The sequence below is a fragment of the Ovis canadensis genome, chromosome 15 (genome assembly GCF_042477335.2).
Source record: "Ovis canadensis isolate MfBH-ARS-UI-01 breed Bighorn chromosome 15, ARS-UI_OviCan_v2, whole genome shotgun sequence".
NCBI classification, from domain to species: domain Eukaryota; kingdom Metazoa; phylum Chordata; class Mammalia; order Artiodactyla; family Bovidae; genus Ovis; species Ovis canadensis.
This window is the reverse complement of record NC_091259.1, coordinates 59,535,788-59,555,724: the sequence shown is the minus strand read 5'-3', so window position 1 is coordinate 59,555,724 and position 19,937 is coordinate 59,535,788. Positions and strand designations below refer to the sequence as shown.

The 19,937-nt window shown below is 38.6% G+C and overlaps 1 protein-coding gene across 3 annotated transcripts in view; it reads left to right on the top strand.

Annotated features, from left to right (window-relative positions):
• Nucleotides 1-19,937, top strand: part of FCHSD2 (FCH and double SH3 domains 2) — a 238,034-nt gene that overhangs the window by 70,689 nt on the left and 147,408 nt on the right. For all 3 annotated transcript variants that reach the window (XM_069552994.1, XM_069552995.1, XM_069552996.1), the window contains exon 4: nucleotides 19,266-19,342. In XM_069552994.1, the coding sequence (XP_069409095.1) occupies nucleotides 19,266-19,342 (77 nt within the window). The remainder of the gene's footprint in view (nucleotides 1-19,265; nucleotides 19,343-19,937) is intronic.

The following is a 19,937-nucleotide window of genomic DNA, read 5'->3' as shown; positions in this document are numbered from 1 at the left end:
AAAATATTTGTCCATCCCAGCAACAAAGAAGTGCTCAGGTGAATATTTTTGTAATTGTTTTTCCTGTAGCACCCAAAATGGTACAGGTTTATGGGGAGAAGGCTCTGGAGCAGGAGGTCAGGACAGAGTAGGTAGCCCCTGTGTCAACCAAGAAATTCTCAGACCTACTTGCCACATCCAGTTGCACCCTTGGCTCCAGCCCCATGATGGTTGTCTGTAACGGCAGGCTGGCTGGAGTGGGCTGCTTTAGTCCTGTTGAACCATCATGAGGGAAGCCTTGGTGCTTGATCTTGAGGTTCTTGGGTCCCGAGGACAGAGTGTCACCCAATGTCCCAGTTGATGGCATTTGTAGCAAGCTGTTTTAGGAGACTTGTCACAGTTTGGACACTCTTTGGTTCAGTGTCCCGCCTGTCTACAGATTAGGCATTTGCCTTGTGCCTAAGACTTGGGGTTTGCCATAGGGCTTCCCTGGAGGGCAGTCAGCATCTGGGCATGCCTTGTCTCTTTCCTTTTCTCCCTTTCCTGGGCCTTGGCCTCCCTCTCTTGTTCTCTATTATAAAAGGTTTTGGTGGCTCTCTGGACCATCTCATCTATAGAGGTGGCAGTGTCCTGCTGGTATAGCTGTTGTATCTTTATCCTGATGTCTGATGCACATTGGGACAGGAATTTGTCCTTTAAAATCACTTGTCCCTCATAAGAGTCTTAAGTCCGGATTTGTAGACTTTTGGAGGGCCTCTTTTAACATTTCCAGAAAGGCGATGGGGTTCTTGTTGGGCTCCTGAGTTATTGCTGAGACTGGGCCTAGTCCCATAGCTAATAGGCTTCCTTCTGTTTCCATGGGTGAACTTCCTTAGGGATGATTCCTACTGAAGTTTATCCTACCCAGTACTGTTGCAACCTGAGGCCCGGGCGTCCCTGGGTCAGGGTGCAGATCCCCAGGCAGGTTGAGGCATGGCAGCCTCCTGGAGATCAGCAGGTCAAGGCATGTTGGCCTCCTGAGAATTGGTCCCTGGGCAGGTTGAGGCATGTCGACCTTCTGGGACCCCTGGACTGGCAGATCCCCAAGCAGGTTGAGGCGTGACAACCTTTTGAGGGCCAGATCCCTAGGCAGATCAAGGCAGGTCTACCTCCTGGGACCCCCGGACTGGAGTTGGGTATCCCCAAGGTCTCCAGCATGACCAGTGCTGGGTAGAATTAAGGGGCTGTAATCTTAACTCATTGCTGGTTTGTCCACTGTGGATGAGAATAGATAACATGATGTAAAGTAATTCAAGCCTGTGTCCTGAGACTGCAAACCTGGTGAAACAGTCATAAGCCTTATCATCTTACTGCTCTGAGGGAATGTAAGTCACTGATTTCCTCCCCTAGTCCTCCATAAGAGCAGTTTAGGGTGTTTCCAATCACTTTAGGTAGTAGCAGATGTAATGACAAAGGAGTGGGTTATCTGGTCCTGTTAGGGGCATTAAGAGTATTTTAATAGTAAGTAGGGTGGAGCAATGTGGCCTACAAGGGGGCAGAGTCCTGACTGTAGAGTTAGTAAGTGGCTTAAGAACAAATTCAGAAGAGGCAACAGATCAGGTGTTCCATAAAAGTGGAGTGGAGATTTGGTCCAAAGTTATGTTTGTAACTTTAGGAGAAGTGTGGCAAGGGTTTGGGCCCAAACAGCCTGCAGGGCTAACTCGCAAAGTGGCAAACATTATCTCTGGAAGCCCAATCGCCCTTGAAGGGATGCCACCAACAGATGGACTTCTAGCAGGCATTGTGTGTCCGTCACCCACCCTGGCGGGTCCATTGAGAAATGCTGTTGTTTCACATGTTGTAGGAAGCATGGAAGATGAAGGCCTGACTATCTAGAGGACTTGGATATTGTACAGTTTTTCTCTCTCAAGGGCCAGCTGTTTTCTGGTTGTCCCTCCAGAAAATTGTAGAGGCTATATTGTGGGTCCAGATGGGACTCAGGAAAAGAGCATGAAACAGGAAGGAAGGAGTCAGGGCATAACTTTTGAAAGAATGACATAGCCCAAGGGCATAACATAAGCCAATTAAAATCAAATGGGTCCAAGATGACAAGTTAAATTCAACTAAACCTTGAGCCCCAGTCTGCAAGCTAAATGATACAGAGGTGCCAGGACAGTTCCAAGGCACTGCCAAAAGACTGAGGAGTGGGTGGTTCCCCCCACTCATCACCATATGAAATCACCTAGCTCATAAAAACTAACCACACCAGATTCCGTGGCCAGCGCCCTTGCCCTCTGTGATGGCCCACACCCTGTGGAGTGTGTTTTTCTCTGAATCCTAACAAATCCACCTCTTACTTATCCCTGTGTCTCTCACTGAATTTTTGCAATGAGACATCAGAGCCTGAGCTTCATTAGGTCCTAAAACCAGGCACCGGGGGTTTTGGCCAGGCTCAGGTCCCAGCTGGATATCACTGAATGACTAAGCATATAGCACAGGGTCCCTGCCACATGGGGTTGAGTCCCAATCTTAGGTAAATGGTTTCAAGCACAACTTTCAGAAATGGAAAGATGATTACTTGCCCAAAACTTAGTAAGCAGTGGCATAGATGGAAAGAGGAGCTGAGGGACAGGAGGAAAAAGCAGTGGGAAAAACATATTAGGAATACCCTTCATAACCTGCTGGAAAATCTGCTAAATACCTGACCTGTGCTCACAGTTTGCATTGGCCTGATCTTTGGCACAAAGAAGATTAAGGACAGAAGAACCCGCACTCACTTGGGCAACAGCTACTGGGGCCCAAGCAAATAGTGGAGCTTTTGGGACACACTGAGGAGTATCCCCTGCCAGAGTCCCTCAGTTGCACCCATTGCCACTCACCTGTTCACGGGGGGTTCAAGGAAACAAGAAACGACTGTAAAGGAGTCGTTTACAATCAAGAGAGATTGTAAAGGAAGTAAGACTTTGTTAGCCATGCGTATGTCCTTCCAGCCTTAGGAACGAGGATCTCCTACCTTAACCGGAGGTCTTCTGGAATCTGAGACTGAGCCGCCTGAGCTTTCTGTTGCGTTTGTTTTTGCTATCCGGTTTCCAGCACACTGGGCTTCTTGTCACTTCCCCTGTGCTGGTTTTTTTTTTTGCGTTCCTCTTCCACTGTGGAAGCTTTCGCCGAGCTTCTGCTGTGCTTGGCCTCCATCTTGTGGGGGCCAAGCCAAGGTTGCTTCAGCTGGGTTAAATCTGAGTCACGGCACCATAGATGTCGGGAGAGCATGTAATTTCCTCAGTTCTGTCTCATCACAACAAAAATTTGAAGCGCCGGAGGGACCAGTGTTACAGCCCTCGGACGGACCAGTGTTACAGCCGAATATAATTTCCTTGGTTGGGCGAGTGTTAAGAGTCTAGTTTTATTTCAAAAGCAAAGGAGAATATATCCTTGAGGCATGAGGGCAGGCCAACCCAAAAGACATGAAGAGAAGAGAAGCCCCTGGCCCAATTTTGCCTCCTCTTTTTATGTTTTTTCTCCATCGCTTGGGCCTGCCCTATGTAGATTGGGCTAGCCAAGAGGGCTGTTTGTTTTACCTGAGGTCCTCACTCCAGTCCTCAGACCTTCCTTTGTTCCATTTTCACGGGCTTTTCCCTTCTTTGTCTTTTAGCTGCTGCCATTCTGGACTCCTTTTTCCTATTCTAACTACGTAACAATTTCACTTGATTTCAGTCTTTCCCCCCTACAACATGTGTTAGTTCCCAGGCTGCAGTTTTGCTTTGGAGCATCTCTTTTCTTTTCTCCTTGCACTGCTTAGAGCACATAGTAACTTCGTGATTGGATCACCCACCTTTCTCTTTATAATGAAGCTTCCACATCAGCATCGTTGATCTAGAAATAAAGATCTGATGATTACTCCCTCCTTTAAATTTCAATGGGATATTTAAGACATTGAATGCTTATTAAAATAGCTTTGCTTAAACTTTACACGCCCTGTAAGTCATGAATTTACCTCCATTTTACAGATAAGAAAGGAGATAGGACTTGTTTAGCATTGTACTACTAGAGAGTAATGGACCAAGATTTAAATCCAGTGTTATCTGGCTCCCCAATTCCTTCCCATTATTATGCTTGACACATTTGTGTATGCACATCATTTCCCCTCTCCCTGGTCACTGGGAAGTCCTTTATACTTCTTTCTTTAAGGCCCAACTCAAATATCACTTTTTCTGTGAAATTTTCCCTGACTCTGCTTTTCCCGTCTCTCAAATCTGTCTAGTGTCTTTTACTCTGTTACTTCATAGCACTTGTACATAGCTGTATAATAAAATTTTCTCTTGATAAAGGATCATTCAAAAACAACAGAAGATAACATGTTGCTTTCTAACAAAGATTTCTGAATTTCTGAAAATTATTCTCTTGCTGGTATTGTTAGAAGCATTAGGAATGAGAAATTATTTCTGTAGAAATGAGATCTACAGATTACCCGTATTTTAAGAAAAAATGGTGGTGACTGAAACTTTCGAAACAGCCAAATTATGAAATGATTTGCATAAAACTTTCTCATCTTATGCAGTTTAGTTCAGTTCAGAGTTCTATGATTATTATTCACAAAAGTTAGATTATATGTAATCATAATCATAATCATATCACTACTTTAGAGTGAAATACCACCTGTACATATTTTCATACTTAGTCCATTGTCAGAACTAACCTTGGAGCCTTAGTTTTTTCCTTTTTCACTAATCTGTTTCCCTAAGTCTAAAGATTCCTTTACCTTAGTTAATAAAACTCAATGTTGAAAATACAGATGTTAAATTAAAAATGTCTTCTCTGAGAAAGAGACTGTTAAGAAAATGAAAACATAAGACTGGAAGAAAGTATCTGCAAAACATGTGTCTGATAAAGGACTTAAATCAAAAGTATACAAATGCATCTTAAAATTCAATAATAAATAGATGACCCAATTAAAAAATAGGTCAAATACCTGACCTGATACTTCAACAGAAAAGATATACAGATGGTAGATAAGCATATGAAAGATGCGTAACATCATAGTCATTAAGGAATTGCCAGTAAGATACCGCTGCATACTTGTTCGGCTGAAATCCAAAATACTGACAATACCAAATGCTGTCTAGGATGTGGAGCAATGGTTTCCCATTGCTAGAGTAAATGGAAAATGGTGCATCCACTTTTGGAAGCTGAGCACAGTCTTATCACAAAATCAGGCAATTGCACATTTTGATGTTTGCTTAGATATGTTCGGAACTTAAGTTCACACAAAAAACCTATACTGTATGAGTATTTATAGTAGCTTTGTTTATTACCAAAATTTAGTAGCAGATAAGATGTCCTTCAGTAGGTGAAAGTGTGAACAACTTGGGGTACATCTTGACAATGGATAGTAGTTAGTGATAACAAGAACTGAGCTGTCTAGCCACTAAGAGACACAGCAGACACTTAAATGCATCTTGTAAAGTGGAAGAAGCTGATCTGAAATGGCTACAATGCTATATTATTCCAAATATATGACATTCTGGAAAAAGCAAAACTAGAGATGGTAAAAAGATCAGTGTTTGCCAGGGATTGAGAGTAATAATTGAGTGCTCAGAAAGTGTTTTAAACTTTGAAAGAAGACCTGATTTTGAACCCAGGCTTAACTAATCTTAATCAGATTACTTAGCCTCTAAACCTTAAACATTTGTTTTGTTTGCTTGTTTGTTTAGTCACTGAGTCATGTCTGGCTCTTTTTGTGACCCCATGGACTATAGAAAAGGCAGAGGAACCAGATATCAAATTGCCAACATCTGTTGGATCATAGAAAAAGCAAAAGAGTTCCAGAAAAACATCTACTTTTGCTTTATTGACTATGCCAAAGCCTTTGACTGTGTGGATTACAACAAACTGTGGAAAATTCTTAAAGAGATGGGAAGACCACCTTACCTGCCTCCTGATAAATCTCTATGCAGGTCAAGAAGCAACAGTTAGAACCAGACATGGAACAACACAGTGGTTCCAAATTGGGAAAGGAGTACATCAAGGCTGTATTTGTCATTCTGCTTATATGCAAAGTACATCATGAGAAACGGTGGGCTGGATGAAGCACAAGCTGGAATCAAGATTGCTGGGAGGAAAATCAATAACCTCAGATATGCAGATGACACCACCATTATGGCAGAATGTGAAGAAGAACTAAAGAGCCTCTTGATGAAAGTGAAAGAGGAGAGTGAAAAAGTTGGCTTAAAACTCAACATTCAGAAAACTAAGGTCATTGCATCTTGTCCTATCACTTCATGGCAAATGGAGAAACAATGGAAACAGTGACTGACTTTATTTTGGGGGCTCCAAAATCACTGCAGATGGTGAATACATTCATGAAATTAAAAGACGCTTACTCCTTGGAAGAAAAGTTATGACCAGCCTAGACAACATATTCAAAAGCAGAGACATTACTTTGCCAACAAAGGTCCGTCTAGTCAATGCTATGGTTTTCCAGTGGTCATGTATAGATGTGTGAGTTGGACTATAAAGAAGGCTGAGCACCGAAGAATTGATGCTTTTGAACTGTGGTGTTGGAAAGATTCTTGAGAGTCCCTTGGGCTGCAAGGAGATACAGGCAGTCCATCCTAAAGGAAATCAGTCCTGAATATTCATTGGAAGGACTGATGCTGAAGCTGAAACTGCAGTACTTTGGCCACCTGATGTGGAGAACAGACTCACTTGAAAAGACCCTGAAGCTGGGAAAGATTGGAGGCAGGAGAAGAAGGGGATGACAGAGGGTAAGATGGTTGGATGGCATCACCAACCTGATTGCACATGAGCTTGAGCAAACTCTGGGAGTTGGTGATGGACAGGAAAGCCTGGCGTGCTGCCATCCATGGGATCACAAAGAGTCAGACCTGACTGATAGACTGAATTGAACTGAACTGGACTGTAGCCCACCAGGCTCCTCTGTCCATGGGATTCTCCAGACAAGAATACTAGAGTGGGTTGCCATTTCCTTCTCCAGGAAAGGATTGAAACTGCATCTCTTGTAATGGCAGGTGGATCCTTCACCACTGAGCCACCAGGGAAGCCTGACTTTAAATATTACTTGAGTGCAAATATTAAGTACTCAGCTATTAACTTTAATGGTTAATTATGTTTTCCATCCAACAGGAGAAGTGAGGAAGAATGGCTTTCATTGACCTATATATTCAGTCACATTTTGTCTGTCTCTTCTGGATTGCCCCCCTCTATTTCAAGATAACTAAGGATGCTTTTCATACTGTTCATGGAGTTCTTACAACAAAAATACTGGAGTGGTTTGCTTTTCCCTCCTTCAGTTGGAAGGAAAACTGTAACCAACCTAGACAGCATATTAAAAAGCAGAGACATCACTTTGCTGACCAAAGTCCATATAGTCAAAGCTATGGTTTTTTAAGTAGTCATGTACAGATACGAGAACATCAACAAAGAATTGATGCTTTTGAATTGTGGTGTTGAAAAAGACTCTTGAGAGTCCCTTGTACTGCAAGGGAGATGAAAGCAGTCAATCCTGAAGAATTGAATATTAATTGGAAGGACTTATGCTGAAACTGAAACTCCAATACTTTTGCCACCTGATGCAAAGAGCCAACTCATTGGAAAAAAACGTGATGCTTGGAAAGATTGAAGGCAAAAGAATAACGGGGTGGCAGAAGATGAGATGGCTAGATAGTATCACTGACTCAGTGGATCTGAATCTGAGCAAACTCTGGGAGCTAGTGAAGGATAGCGGAGCCTGGCATGCTGCAGTCCATGGGGTCCAAAGAGTCAGTCATGAGTTAACGACTGACCAACAAAAAACAAAGGGTCCAGCCCATGAAATTATTTGCTTGTTGATTTGAAACATTCCAGTTTCTGCTTGAAGAAGGAACTGCTTTTATAGCTGTCTTTGAGATCAAGTGGATAGTTCAGTTATGTTGACTAATATAACACTTTTGTTATTATTTAAAAACAACAGCACCTACCTTGTTTTTCCCCCTCAATAAGACCCTTCAGTCAGAAGCTTACAAATAGGTATCAGCTAATCCAAGCCTTGAAATCTAACTTTAATTTTCACAATTGAAAAAAACATAATTTTGATGATGTCTAGTGACTCTTTTAACATTCTAAATAAGGCAAAGTTAGTATATTTTGCTCTAAAAATGTGTCATCATTTATGTCTTCCAATTGGTAATGTTTTAAATATTATAAAATAAATCCCTTAAATTTATTTGTTGACAGCAAATAATATAAATCTCTATTGGAAGACGACTGCAACACTTAGTGAAAACTATTGTTTTTCTTACTAATGGCTTCTAGCAATGTGAAAAGAAAAATTCCCAAAATGTGGGGGGAAGAAAAAAAATTCATAATAGTATAACCATCATTTTGTGGTTAAACAGTCTACTGAAAAATGGAAAAATGCAGTAAAAACTATTGAAGTAAGAGAGAGAAGCTAAGTCAGTGCTTTTAGTCAGTAGGATTTTCTCTTGATTAAAACTTATATATAAATTGTTTGGGAATAAGTGGAAGAACTCTATAGGAGTCAGCAAAACTGGAGTGAGATGGTTGATGTGAACTTGAAAATGATCAGATAACTGACATTTAGTATTTAATATCAGGTAGGTTTGGCCTTTTGCCTCCTAAAAGGAAGATAACCTTTTACTGGACAAACTTCCAAGTTATATTGGCAACAGCATTGTATAAACTGGACATTTAACATGTCTTCTCTGTTTAAGTCCAACAGAATTTATGCACATACTTTCTCTTCATGGTTGTAACAGCAACATTCATTGGAGAGCTAAGCATAATTCAAGCAGATAATTTTCTACCTCTTGTTTATATTAAAGGAAACACTGAGCTTTATAAGCACAGTAAATTAACTTAAAATGATATATCCTAGTTATTATTAAGACCACAACTCTTCAAGAAAACATCTTTGTAAATGTGTTTTTATGATTGCATTTTAAGCACAGTGGTAGTAATAGTGCTTTTACTCTGAATTATGTAAAGGAAAGACATTGGAGGGTCATTCTTAAAGTACAGGAATAACTTCGTGGAAAACTTCTTTGAGAGTAGTTATCTCCTAAATACTAAAGAAGAGTTCATTATATAAAGTATAAATGTAAGCTTCAAAGAACAAGTTGGTTGCTTTGAAGTAAAAATTTACCCCATCGACGTTTCTCTGCATTTTCCCTATTATTTTTTATATCACAGTGTTTTTATCACCTAAGTTTTGCCGAAACCTGAAATGCCCTCTTCCTTTCTCAGGTGGTTGAATTCATATTTGCCTTTTTCAGATCCAGTTCCAGAGTACTTAAGTTCACATAGGTTTTCCTGGCATCTCTCACTTTAGGAGAGATAGTAACTTCTCTTTTCTTATACTTCTGCTAAATCTAGGATCATTTGTATTATAATCCAGCAGCCCTTTCTGCAGTTAAGTAGCCTGCCTGTGTATTAATCCCTGGGGAAGGTACCACCATCTGTCCATTTGTATAAAGCCAAAATACAGAGAGTCATCTTTGCTGTCTCCTTCCTTCTTATCTCTTCCTCTTGTGTGTTCATTTGCTCAGTTCAGTTCAGTCACTCAGTCGTGTCCAACTCTTGGCAACCGCATGAACCACAGCACACCAGGCCTCCCTGTCCATCACCAACTCCTGGAGTCTACCCAAACTCATGTCCATTGAGTCGGTGATGCCACCCCAGCCATCTTATCCTCTGTCATCCCCTTCTCCTCCTGCCTTCAATCTTTCCCAGCATCAGGGTCTTTTCAAATGAGTCAGCTCTTCGCATCAGGTGGCCAAAGTATTGAAGTTCCAGCTTCAACAACAGTCCTTCCAATGAACACCCAGGACTGATCTCCTTTAGGAGGGACTGGTTGGATCTTCTTGCAGTCCAAAGGGTTCTCAAGAGTCTTCTCCAATAACACAGTTCAAAACCATCAGTTCTTCTGTGCTCAGCTTTCTTTAGAGTCCAACTCTCACATCCATACATGACTACTGGAAAAACCATAGCCTTGACTAGACTGACCTTTGTTGGCAAAGTAATGTCTCTGCTTTTTAATATGCTCTCTAGGTTGGTCATAACTTTCCTTCCAAGGGGTAAGCATCTTTTCTTTTCATGGCTGCAGTCACCGTCTGCAGTGATTTTGGAGCCAAAATAAAGTCAGCCACTGATTCCACCATTTCCCCGTCTATTTCCCATGAAGTTATGGGACCGGATGCCATGATCTTAGTTTTCCAAATGTTGAGCTTAAGCCAACTTTTTCACTCTCCTCTTTCACTTTCATCAAGAGGCTCTTTTGTTCCTCACTTTGTGCCATAAGGGTGGTGTTATCTGTATATCTGAGGTTATTGATATTTCTCCTGGCAATCTTCATTCCAGCTTGTGCTTCCTCCAGCCCAGTGTTTCTCATGATGTACTCTGCATAGAAATTAAATAAGCAGGGTGACAATATACAGCCTTGACATACTCCTTTCCCAATTTGGAACCAATCTGTTGTTCCATGTCCAGTTCTAACTGTTGCCTCCTGACCTGTATATAGGTTTCTCAAGAGGCAGGTCAGGTGGTATGGTATTCCTATCTCTTTCAGAATTTTCCACAGTTTATTGTGATCCACACAGTCATATAAAGCAGAAATAGATGTTTTTCTGGAACTCTCTTACTTTTTCGATGATCCAACAGATGTTGGCAATTTGACCTCTGGTTCCTCTGCCTTTTCTAAAACCAGCTTGAACGTCAGGGAGTTCACGGTTCACGTATTGCTTGGAGAATTTTGAGCATTACTTTACTAGCTTGTAAGATGAGTGCAATTGTGCTGTAGTTTGAGCATTGTTTGGCATTGCCTTTCTTTGGGATTGGAATGAAAACTGACCTTTTCCAGTCCTGTGGCCACTGCTGACTTTTCCAAATTTGCTGGCATATTGAGTGCAGCACTTTCACAGCATCATCTTTTAGGATTTGAAATAGCTCAACTGGAATTCCATCACCTAAACTAGTTTTGTTTGTAATGATGCTTCCTAAGGCGCACTTGACTTCACATTCCAGGATGTCTGGCTTTAGGTGAGTGATCACACTATCTGATTATCTGCGTCATGAAGACCTTTTTTGTATAGTTCTTCTGTGTATTCTTGCCTCCTTTTCTTAATATCTTCTGCTTCTGTTAGGTCCATACTATTTCTGTCCTTTATCGAGCCCATCTTTGCATGAAATGTTTCCTTGGTATCTTTCATTTTCTTGAAGAGATCTCTAGTCTTTCCCATTCTATTTATTTCCTCTATTTCTTTGCACTGATCACTGAGGAAAGCTTTCTTATCTCTCCTTGCTGTTCTGTGGAACTCTGAATTCAAATGGGTTTATCTTTCCTTTTCTCCTTTGCCTTTTGCCTCTCTTCTTTTCACAGCTATTTGTAAGGCCTCCTCAGACAGCCATTTTGCTTTTTTTGCATTTCTTTCTCATTTGCTCAGTCTTGTCCAGTTCTTTGCAACCCTAGATGAACTTAAGCCTGCCAGGCTCCTCTGGCCATGGAATTTTCCCAACACAATACTGGAGGTGGATGGCATTTCCTCCTCCAGGTTCCCATCCCACAGATCAAACTCGCGTTGGCAGACCGATTCTTTACTCCTGAACTGCCAGGGAAGCAGACCATTGCCAACCATTATCATGTCAAATTTCCCTGCTAAATATCTTTATCAGTCTGGTTTGATCTCTAGTGTCTCCACCACATTTTGAACTCTCATCATCTCTGCCAGAGTTGCATAGGGCAAGTATATGTGGGAAGGGATGTAGGGCTTCCTTGCGTTCCTTGGATATGCCATTCTCCCATCATCTGTGCATTTTCACCAACCTGAAAACTCTCAACCCCATACTATTGGGATGTTTATGGAGGCTTCATCATGTGAGTATCATCAATTATTAACTCCAATCTGGCCCCTTTCTCCTCTCTAGAGATTAAGAAATGGGGCTGGAAATTCCAGAAATATGGCTTGGTCTTTCTGGTGACCAGCCCTCATCCAAGAGCCCACCTCAAGTCACCTGATAGAATAAAAGACATTGCTATCACCCAGGAAAATCAGTGAAACTTAGGAACTCTGTGTCATGAACTGGGGCTCAAAGGCTAAATGTTAGAACAAAATTCTCCTAACACCTCTATCCACAAGAGTTTTATGAGCTCTGTGCCAGGAACTAGGAACAAAGACCAACACGTATTTTATTTCAAAAGGTGTATATATAGCTTTTTTGTTTTTTTCCACTTGGCAAAATGCATTTAGGATTTATCCAGGACTTCCCTGGCAGTCTAGTGGTCAAGACTCTACACTTCCACTGTGGGGGATACAGATTCAATCCCTGGCTGGAGAACTAAGATCCTGCCTGCTATGCAGCATGGCCAAAAATTTTCTAGAAGAAAAAACTTCAACATGAATGTTGAGGTTAGACAGAAAACAACAAAACTCTGTAAAGCAATCATCCTTCAATAAAAAAAATAAATTAATTTTAACAAGAAAAAAGGCTTATTCAAGTTGTACAAATTTTTTAATTTTTATTTTTTAATTAGTTTTTATTGCTGCATGGTACTCTGTTGTAATGATGTACCATAGTTTGTTCATCTATTGAGGGATGTCTTGGCTACTTCCACTTTCATGAATAAAGCCGCTTGAAACATTCATGTGCAGGGATTTGTGTAAGCATAAATTTCCTCATCAGTTTTGTGGACTACCTAGGAGTGCTATTGCTGAGTCATATGGGAAGTGTTTAATTTTATAGGAAGTTTCCAAATTGTTTTCCAGAGTGGTTGTATCATTTTACATTTCCGCCAGTAGAGGCATGTCCTATGGCTGTGCATTCTCATTAACGTTTAACATTGTACTATTTTTTTAGATTTGAGCTATTCTAATAGGTATGTAGTGGTACCTCATTGTTATAATCTGCATTTTCATAGTGACAAGTGATGTTCAGTATTTTTCATATGCTTATTTACTATCATTACATCATCTTAATGAAGTGTGTGTTCAAATCTTTCTGGGTTGGTTTTTTCCTTACTGTTGAGTTTTAAGGGCTCTGTATATCTTTTGGATGCAGTCCTTTATCAGATGTGTGATTTGCATGTATTTTTCCTAGTTTCTTTCCCAAAGGAAAGTTTAATTATGATAAAGTCCAATTTTTAATTTTTTCCTTCATGTGTTACTTTTGATGTTACCTGCAAAAACTCTTTGCCAGAGGTAAAAGAGATTTGTGTTCCCCTACATGTTTTGTACATGTGCTTTACATTTACGTTTATGAACTATGTTGAGTTAATTTTTGTGTAAGGTATGAAATATGTGTTTATGTTCAGTTTTTTGGCATTTGATTATCCACTTGTTCCAACCATTTACTCATATAGACTATCCTTTCTTCATCTGATTGCATTTGTGCTTTGTGAAAAATCAGTTTACTATATTTGTATGGATCTATTTCTGGGCTCTTTTCTATCCATTGATCTATATGTCCTTTCTTTTGCCAATACCACACTGTAACATTATAGTGTAGTGTTGTAATTAGCTTTGAACTCATAATGTGAGTCCTCTGACTTTGTTCATATTTTTCAGAATTGTTTGGCTATTTCTGGTACCTTTACCTTTCCATGTACATTTTAAAATCAGTCTTTTGATATTTAGCTTTCTGGAAATTTTATTTGGATTGCCGTGAATGAATAAGTGAAATTCAGAATAACTGACATCTTAATAATGTGAACTCTTCTAATCTATTAACATGGGATTTTCTGATTTTTTTTCATCAGTGTTTTGGACTTTTCCCTCTATAGTTCTTACATGTATTTTGTTAGATTTATTCCTGAGTTTCATTTTGCCCACAATGCTATCCTATTTTTTTTTTTTGTAAGTTTCAAATACTACTTGTTCATTACAGGTGCACAGGAGAACAATTGAGTTTTACATGTTGTCCTTGTATCTTGCCACCTGCTAAACTTAATTATTAGTTCCAGGAGATTTTTTTGGTAGATTATTTGTGGTTTTCTACATAGACAATCATGTCATCTTTAAATAAAGGTAGTTTTATTTTTTCCTGTCCATCTGTATCTCTTTTAACTTCCTTTTTTTGCCTTTTTGTACTAGGTGGGACTGTACATGAAACTGAAAGTGTTAGTCACTCAGTCGTGTCTGACTCTTTATGACCTCATGGAGCCTGCCAGGCTCCTCTGTCCATGGCATTCTTCAGGCAAGAATACTGGAGTGGGTTGCCATTCCCTTCTCCAGATCTTCCCAACCCAGAGATTGGACTTGGGTCTCCTGAATTGCAGGCAGTTTCTTTACTGGTTGAGCCACTAGGGACTACATATACAGTGTTGTAAAGGACTGGTGAGAGAGCACATCTTTGCCTTATTCTCAATCTTAAAGGGAAAGGATTCATTTTCTACTAGAAGTTTGTTAACTGTAGGCTTTTTGTATATACCTTTTATTAGGTTAAGGAAGTTTCCTTCTGTTGCTAGTTTTTGAGAGGTTTTTTTTTCATCATTGGTGAGTATTAAATTCTTTCTCTTTTTTATTCTGTTTGGTTCTAAAATCAAATAGGTCATTTAATATGTTGTTGTTGTTCAGTTGCTGAGTCGTGTCTGACTCTTTGCAACTCCATGGACTGCAGCACGGCAGGCTTTCCTGTCCCTCACTATCTACTGTAGTTTACTCAGATTCATGTCCATTGAGTTGGTGATGCTATCTAACCATCGCATCCTCTGCTGCCCCCTAATATGTCATTAGAACTTACATAAGTACATTTTTTCTTACATAATTACATTTAAACACAATTAATCTTTATTTTTGATAAAAGGAATAGTCTTAAAATATGTAAATACATGTTTAATATGTAACATGAGATTAATACCTCATTTTATCATGGAATGAATAGAAAAGTATGCAAAGGCAATTTATTATGTAATTTAAAATAATGGGTTTTTTTTACCTTAACTTTTATATGCTGTACAAAACAATGAAAAATATTTCAAAACTTCCCTTAAGGAGAGGATGTTAAGTTCTCTATTACTATTAAAATAATTTTAGAATAGTAAAAGCATTGTATAACATACATCAGTTTGAGAAGTATCCAACTTATTCCGTGGACTTTAATTTTTAACAATCATTTACACAGTATTGGGAATTTCATGACAAAATTGGATACAGAATAACCTGTGTGAGAGCCACAGAGCACACTTCTGCTCAGCTTCTTGTGGTAAATGGACAAAAGGTTAAGCCATCAGTCCATTTCCCAGTGTCTATTGAACAGTGACTTTCTTTGTGTTGCTTCACTTGTTAGAGCAATATAACAAGTGTTATTGAGAGGTGAAACAAAGCAAGTCTTACATCAGACACTGATAGCTTTTTAAAAGTTGAAATGGGATGTTATCGGGTGTTCCAAAGAGTATATTGATAGTACATTTTTGTGGAAACCACTGCTCCAGAGTAAACTATATTAGAAATCAAATCAGCATTATATTTTAATGATACTAATGTAAATATAAATAAATATTGTATGTCTAATGCACCAGTTTTAGATAATAATACTGTGGGCTAGGGAAGAGATTTAAAAAAAAAAAAAAACACTTAAAAAAAAGATTGCCAGCCACAGGTTTATTTTCCTTAGCCATTTACTACTCATGGTAGATTCTATTTTCTGTACAAAGAAACCTTTTATACATAAGATATAGCCTTAGGCATGATGTAAAAGGTAGACCAGTTAAGTATATAATGCTTTCAGAAGCATGCAATGTTATTTATGACCTTTCCTATCAGGGCCATGGGGTATTTCTTGGGCGTCCATGCAGATTAGATCTTGAACAGCTGCATGGAACACACAGGAGTCATGATTCCTGTTTCTGTGAACTAACTTGAATAAAGTCTTTCATCTAAAGCTCTCGCTGTTTGTCTATTTCATGAATCCCTCATCTCATCTCTGAAGGGCTCCATTCAGTTTAATACAGTTCAACATTGTAGTTTAGAGCTCTAGAAATTGCTTTTGTAACTCATAATGCACAAAAAAGATAAGTTGAAATAATTTCAAAAACTTTTAAAAGAATTATATAAAATCTGCTTCAAAATGATTTTGAGGGTGAAGATTTAGAATGATAACTAGGGATTCTAATTCAAACTTAACTAGTTTTGAGACTTAAAGTAGAATTTGTGTATTCTAAGTGTCCAGAAATTTTTCTGTGTTGTAACAGGGCCTAATGGAATTACGAGAAATAAGAATGTTGAGATGTTTGTTAATGAGTTCATTTTATATATCTTTAGAGTGCTGCCATTCTGCCCTCTTAGTCCTCATAATCTGAGGCTATGTTCTGTATGGCGTGTCCTGCAGCCACTTTAGCAGTGATTAAACTGAAAAAGTCACTGTAATATTATTTAAATTAATTTGTTAGGAAAATATCAGGTAATTTTTTCCTCCTGGGTATTTGTATCACTTACTGCTACTTTTAAGGCAGTAACCCATCTGTTGCTTCCCATTTTATGTTGAATGCTTCTTACTCTGTCTACACATTATGATTTCTTTGCATTCAGGAATCTTAATTTACTTGAATCTTCATAAAATATGTTCTTTTTTCATTGCTTGGGTAACCACATGTGTGTTCCCTTTTGATAATGAAGATGGTCAAATTTGACTAATTTTATTAATGAGCTTATTTATCATATTAAAACCATCTGGTCATAATGTTAGAAATCTGGTATATGTTTTTTCTCTTTGAGTGTATGAAAATTAAGGACCCAGAGAAATTTTGGTCTAAATGTTTCTAACTCCAAATGGCAAAAACACAAAAGGAGTTTGAGTATTATACAGTAGGAATGAAATTATGTAGGTGGCATTTATTTATGCAGTCAGGGAACATTATTGGTATCAACTGAATACTAGGCTCTGCTACATATAGCTTGGAGACAGAGTGATTAAAAAAAAATGGCAAGATTGATAGCTGAAAGAGCTTATAGTCAGCAAATAGACAAAACATATTGAAACCACATAGTAACAGTGAGCAATGTATAAGGATTATGAATACTGTAGTGTGTTCATTGGAAGGACTGATGCTAAAGCTGAAACTCCAATACTTGGGCCACCTCATGCGAAGAGTTGACTCGTTGGAAAAGACTGATACTGGGAGGGATTGGGGGCAGGAGGAGAAGGGGACGACAGAGGATGAAATGGCTGGATGGCATCACTGACTCGATGGACATGAGTTTGAGTAAACTCCTGGAGTTGGTGATGGATAGGGAGGCCTGGCCTGCTGCGATTCATGGGGTCACAGAGTTGGACATGACTGAGCAACTGAACTGAACTGAACTGAGGGTAGTGTGAGACTCTGCAGCTGAGTAAAAAGTGAGCTACTTTGTATACAGTGTGATTAGAAAAGCCCTCTTAGAGGAAGATACAAAGTATGAGCAAAAGGATAAGGAAGTAGCCAGAATTGTGGTCTCTGAATATGGTTTCTGTCTGAAAGGAATCAGAATTCCTTGGAAAACTAGCTTACTGAAGATCTGGAGTAGGAACTGTAAAAGAAAACAAAATTATTTAAATATGTTGGGGTCATAATGTGGGCGCCAACTTGGAGGAACTCCCACTGACCACTGATGTAGCATTTGGAGCACTGAGAGAATAATGACTGCAGTAGATTGAAACTCATCTGTTATTCAAAACATGTGAATGCATAATGTTACTTTAAAAATTCATCCTTCACTTTTGGACCACAACTAGGCAGTCAAATATTTATCTTGCCTTTCCTATAAGAATTGTATCTTAGCATACCCAAATAGTGCATGAGGGGATAGTTCTTTAAAAAAGAATTCAAGCTAACAAATGCAGAAAGAATGATAAACTGTTCTCTTTTAATGAAATGAAACCAAACAGGCAATGAAACTTTCTACATTTTTCTTTATATACATTTTAATATTTTGTGTTAGGAAATTTAAAAATCAGTTTAAAGGAGGAACAGCGAGAATCCAGCCAGTAGGAATGAGAGTGATGGGAAGATATTTCATACAAATAATGCTTTGAAAAAGGTACAGAATTGAAAAAAAATTCTGTCCAGATTCAGAGAAGTTTTAATAATTGTATTCTCTAAAGTACAAGGCATGTAAGTGAGAGTGTTGTGGATATGCAATTGTTTGTTAGTTTTCAGAATACATAGGACCTGAAGACAGTGAAACCAAACTACTGCCAAGTTCAAAAGGAATTGAGATTCAAAGGAGCTTCTCTATTATTCTTGGTTGGACTCATTAAAAAAATAATAAACAGAAGTATTCAACAGTGAATTTAATTAAGCCAAATTGATATGGCATCAGACCTTACTAGAAAGGTCTCGTGTATAGAGTGCACCATCGATTTTACGTGGGCAATTTGTGCTGAAAGCAGGCAGCCGATTAATGTGATTGTTCTTCATCTCAGCACTCTATTTGTTCCGTTTAAAGTTGCATGTATGGAGACGAATACCCCAAACTTAACGATTTCTGATCCTTTACATTGGGCCCTGTTACAATATTAGGGGACCACATATGTTTCCTTCCAAAAGTAGTATGTTCTATACTCAGAGTGAGTAATTTAACCTCTCTTGCCAATGAAATTGTCTTCTCTATTCAAATTCTGACTGTTATGAATAAATGCTGTTTTGTCTAGCTTCATGTTTGTATGGATAGCAATAATTGGGTATTTCTTTGTGAAACTAATTTTTCCCATTCAAGTGATTTGTGCTATGGTATTATTTAAAAAGAAGAAGAAGAAGAAAAAAAAAAAAACCTTGAAGTCTTGTCTTGAAAATTACTAGCATGGAATAGCACCAGAGTTTGTGCATTAATTTTTCAAGCCAGTATTTATCTGTCTGCTACAAACTGAATGTGTTATACTATTTTCTGGTATATGAGTTTGGCTCCTTGGATTCAGAAATGCAGTAAATGCTGCAGCAGAGGAATGATGGGAAATTGAGATGTCAAACTGAGTCATCAGAGCTCTGGAGGTGGACAGCTGTGTTCCCTGTGATATACCAGGGGTAGTTTGTTTCTATGGCTGGTCACATAGTTTGTTGAAATGAGAAGCATTTCAATTAAGTTTCAATTTTCTCATCTTTATACTTAACCTTTTTCCTAAAAATGAGAACAAAAGAAGACTTTGAAAATAATGAAACCAGTTATAGTGTTCTGCCGTTTATCATTGGTTCTTTACTTCTGAATTAAATTTACATATAGAAAGATGGGATTTGCTAAGTAGTATATTTTAAGGAAAAGAGCTTCCTTTATAGCACAATATTTATTTTATAATTTAATTTATATTACATTTGTATTTTTTAACAGGGTATCCAGAAGTTGGCTAGTCAGTATCTGAAGAGAGATTGGCCTGGAATAAAAGCTGATGATCGGAATGATTACAGGTAACTTAATCAGTATTCTTGCCCATTTTCTTTAAAACTTGTTTCACACAGAGCCATGTCACATATATATAATATAAAGACTCCAGTTTTTAAAAAAATTTCTTCCTTTCCTCTGCTGTGTTTTTACATAGAATGTCAAAATTATTAAACACTGTTAATGTTCTGCAACATATATAATGTATATGCAATAGATCATTTTCATATGTCTTAAGTCTAGTTACATTCTGTTTAATTGATGGACACTCTCATAAAGCATTTAAAGTAGATAGATGACAGGGAACACAACTTGTTTCCTCAGTGACCTATAGATGAAACACACTATTATAGCAATAATGAAACAGGATAATAATGTTCTCTCATGATCTTGATTCTTTACTTCTGAAACAAATTCTACATTTGAAAAGATAGAATTCTGTGAGCCTAGGGAAAAAGAGTTTGTGTGTGTGTGTGTGTGTATACTTTATACACACCCAGAGTATCCAGAAATTGACTAGTCAGCATCCACATACAAATTTTAAAGAAGGTAGGTGACAGTGGAATATAAATTGTGTCGTCGTACAGACGACTTATAGCTGATTAACAATTTTGTGACAGT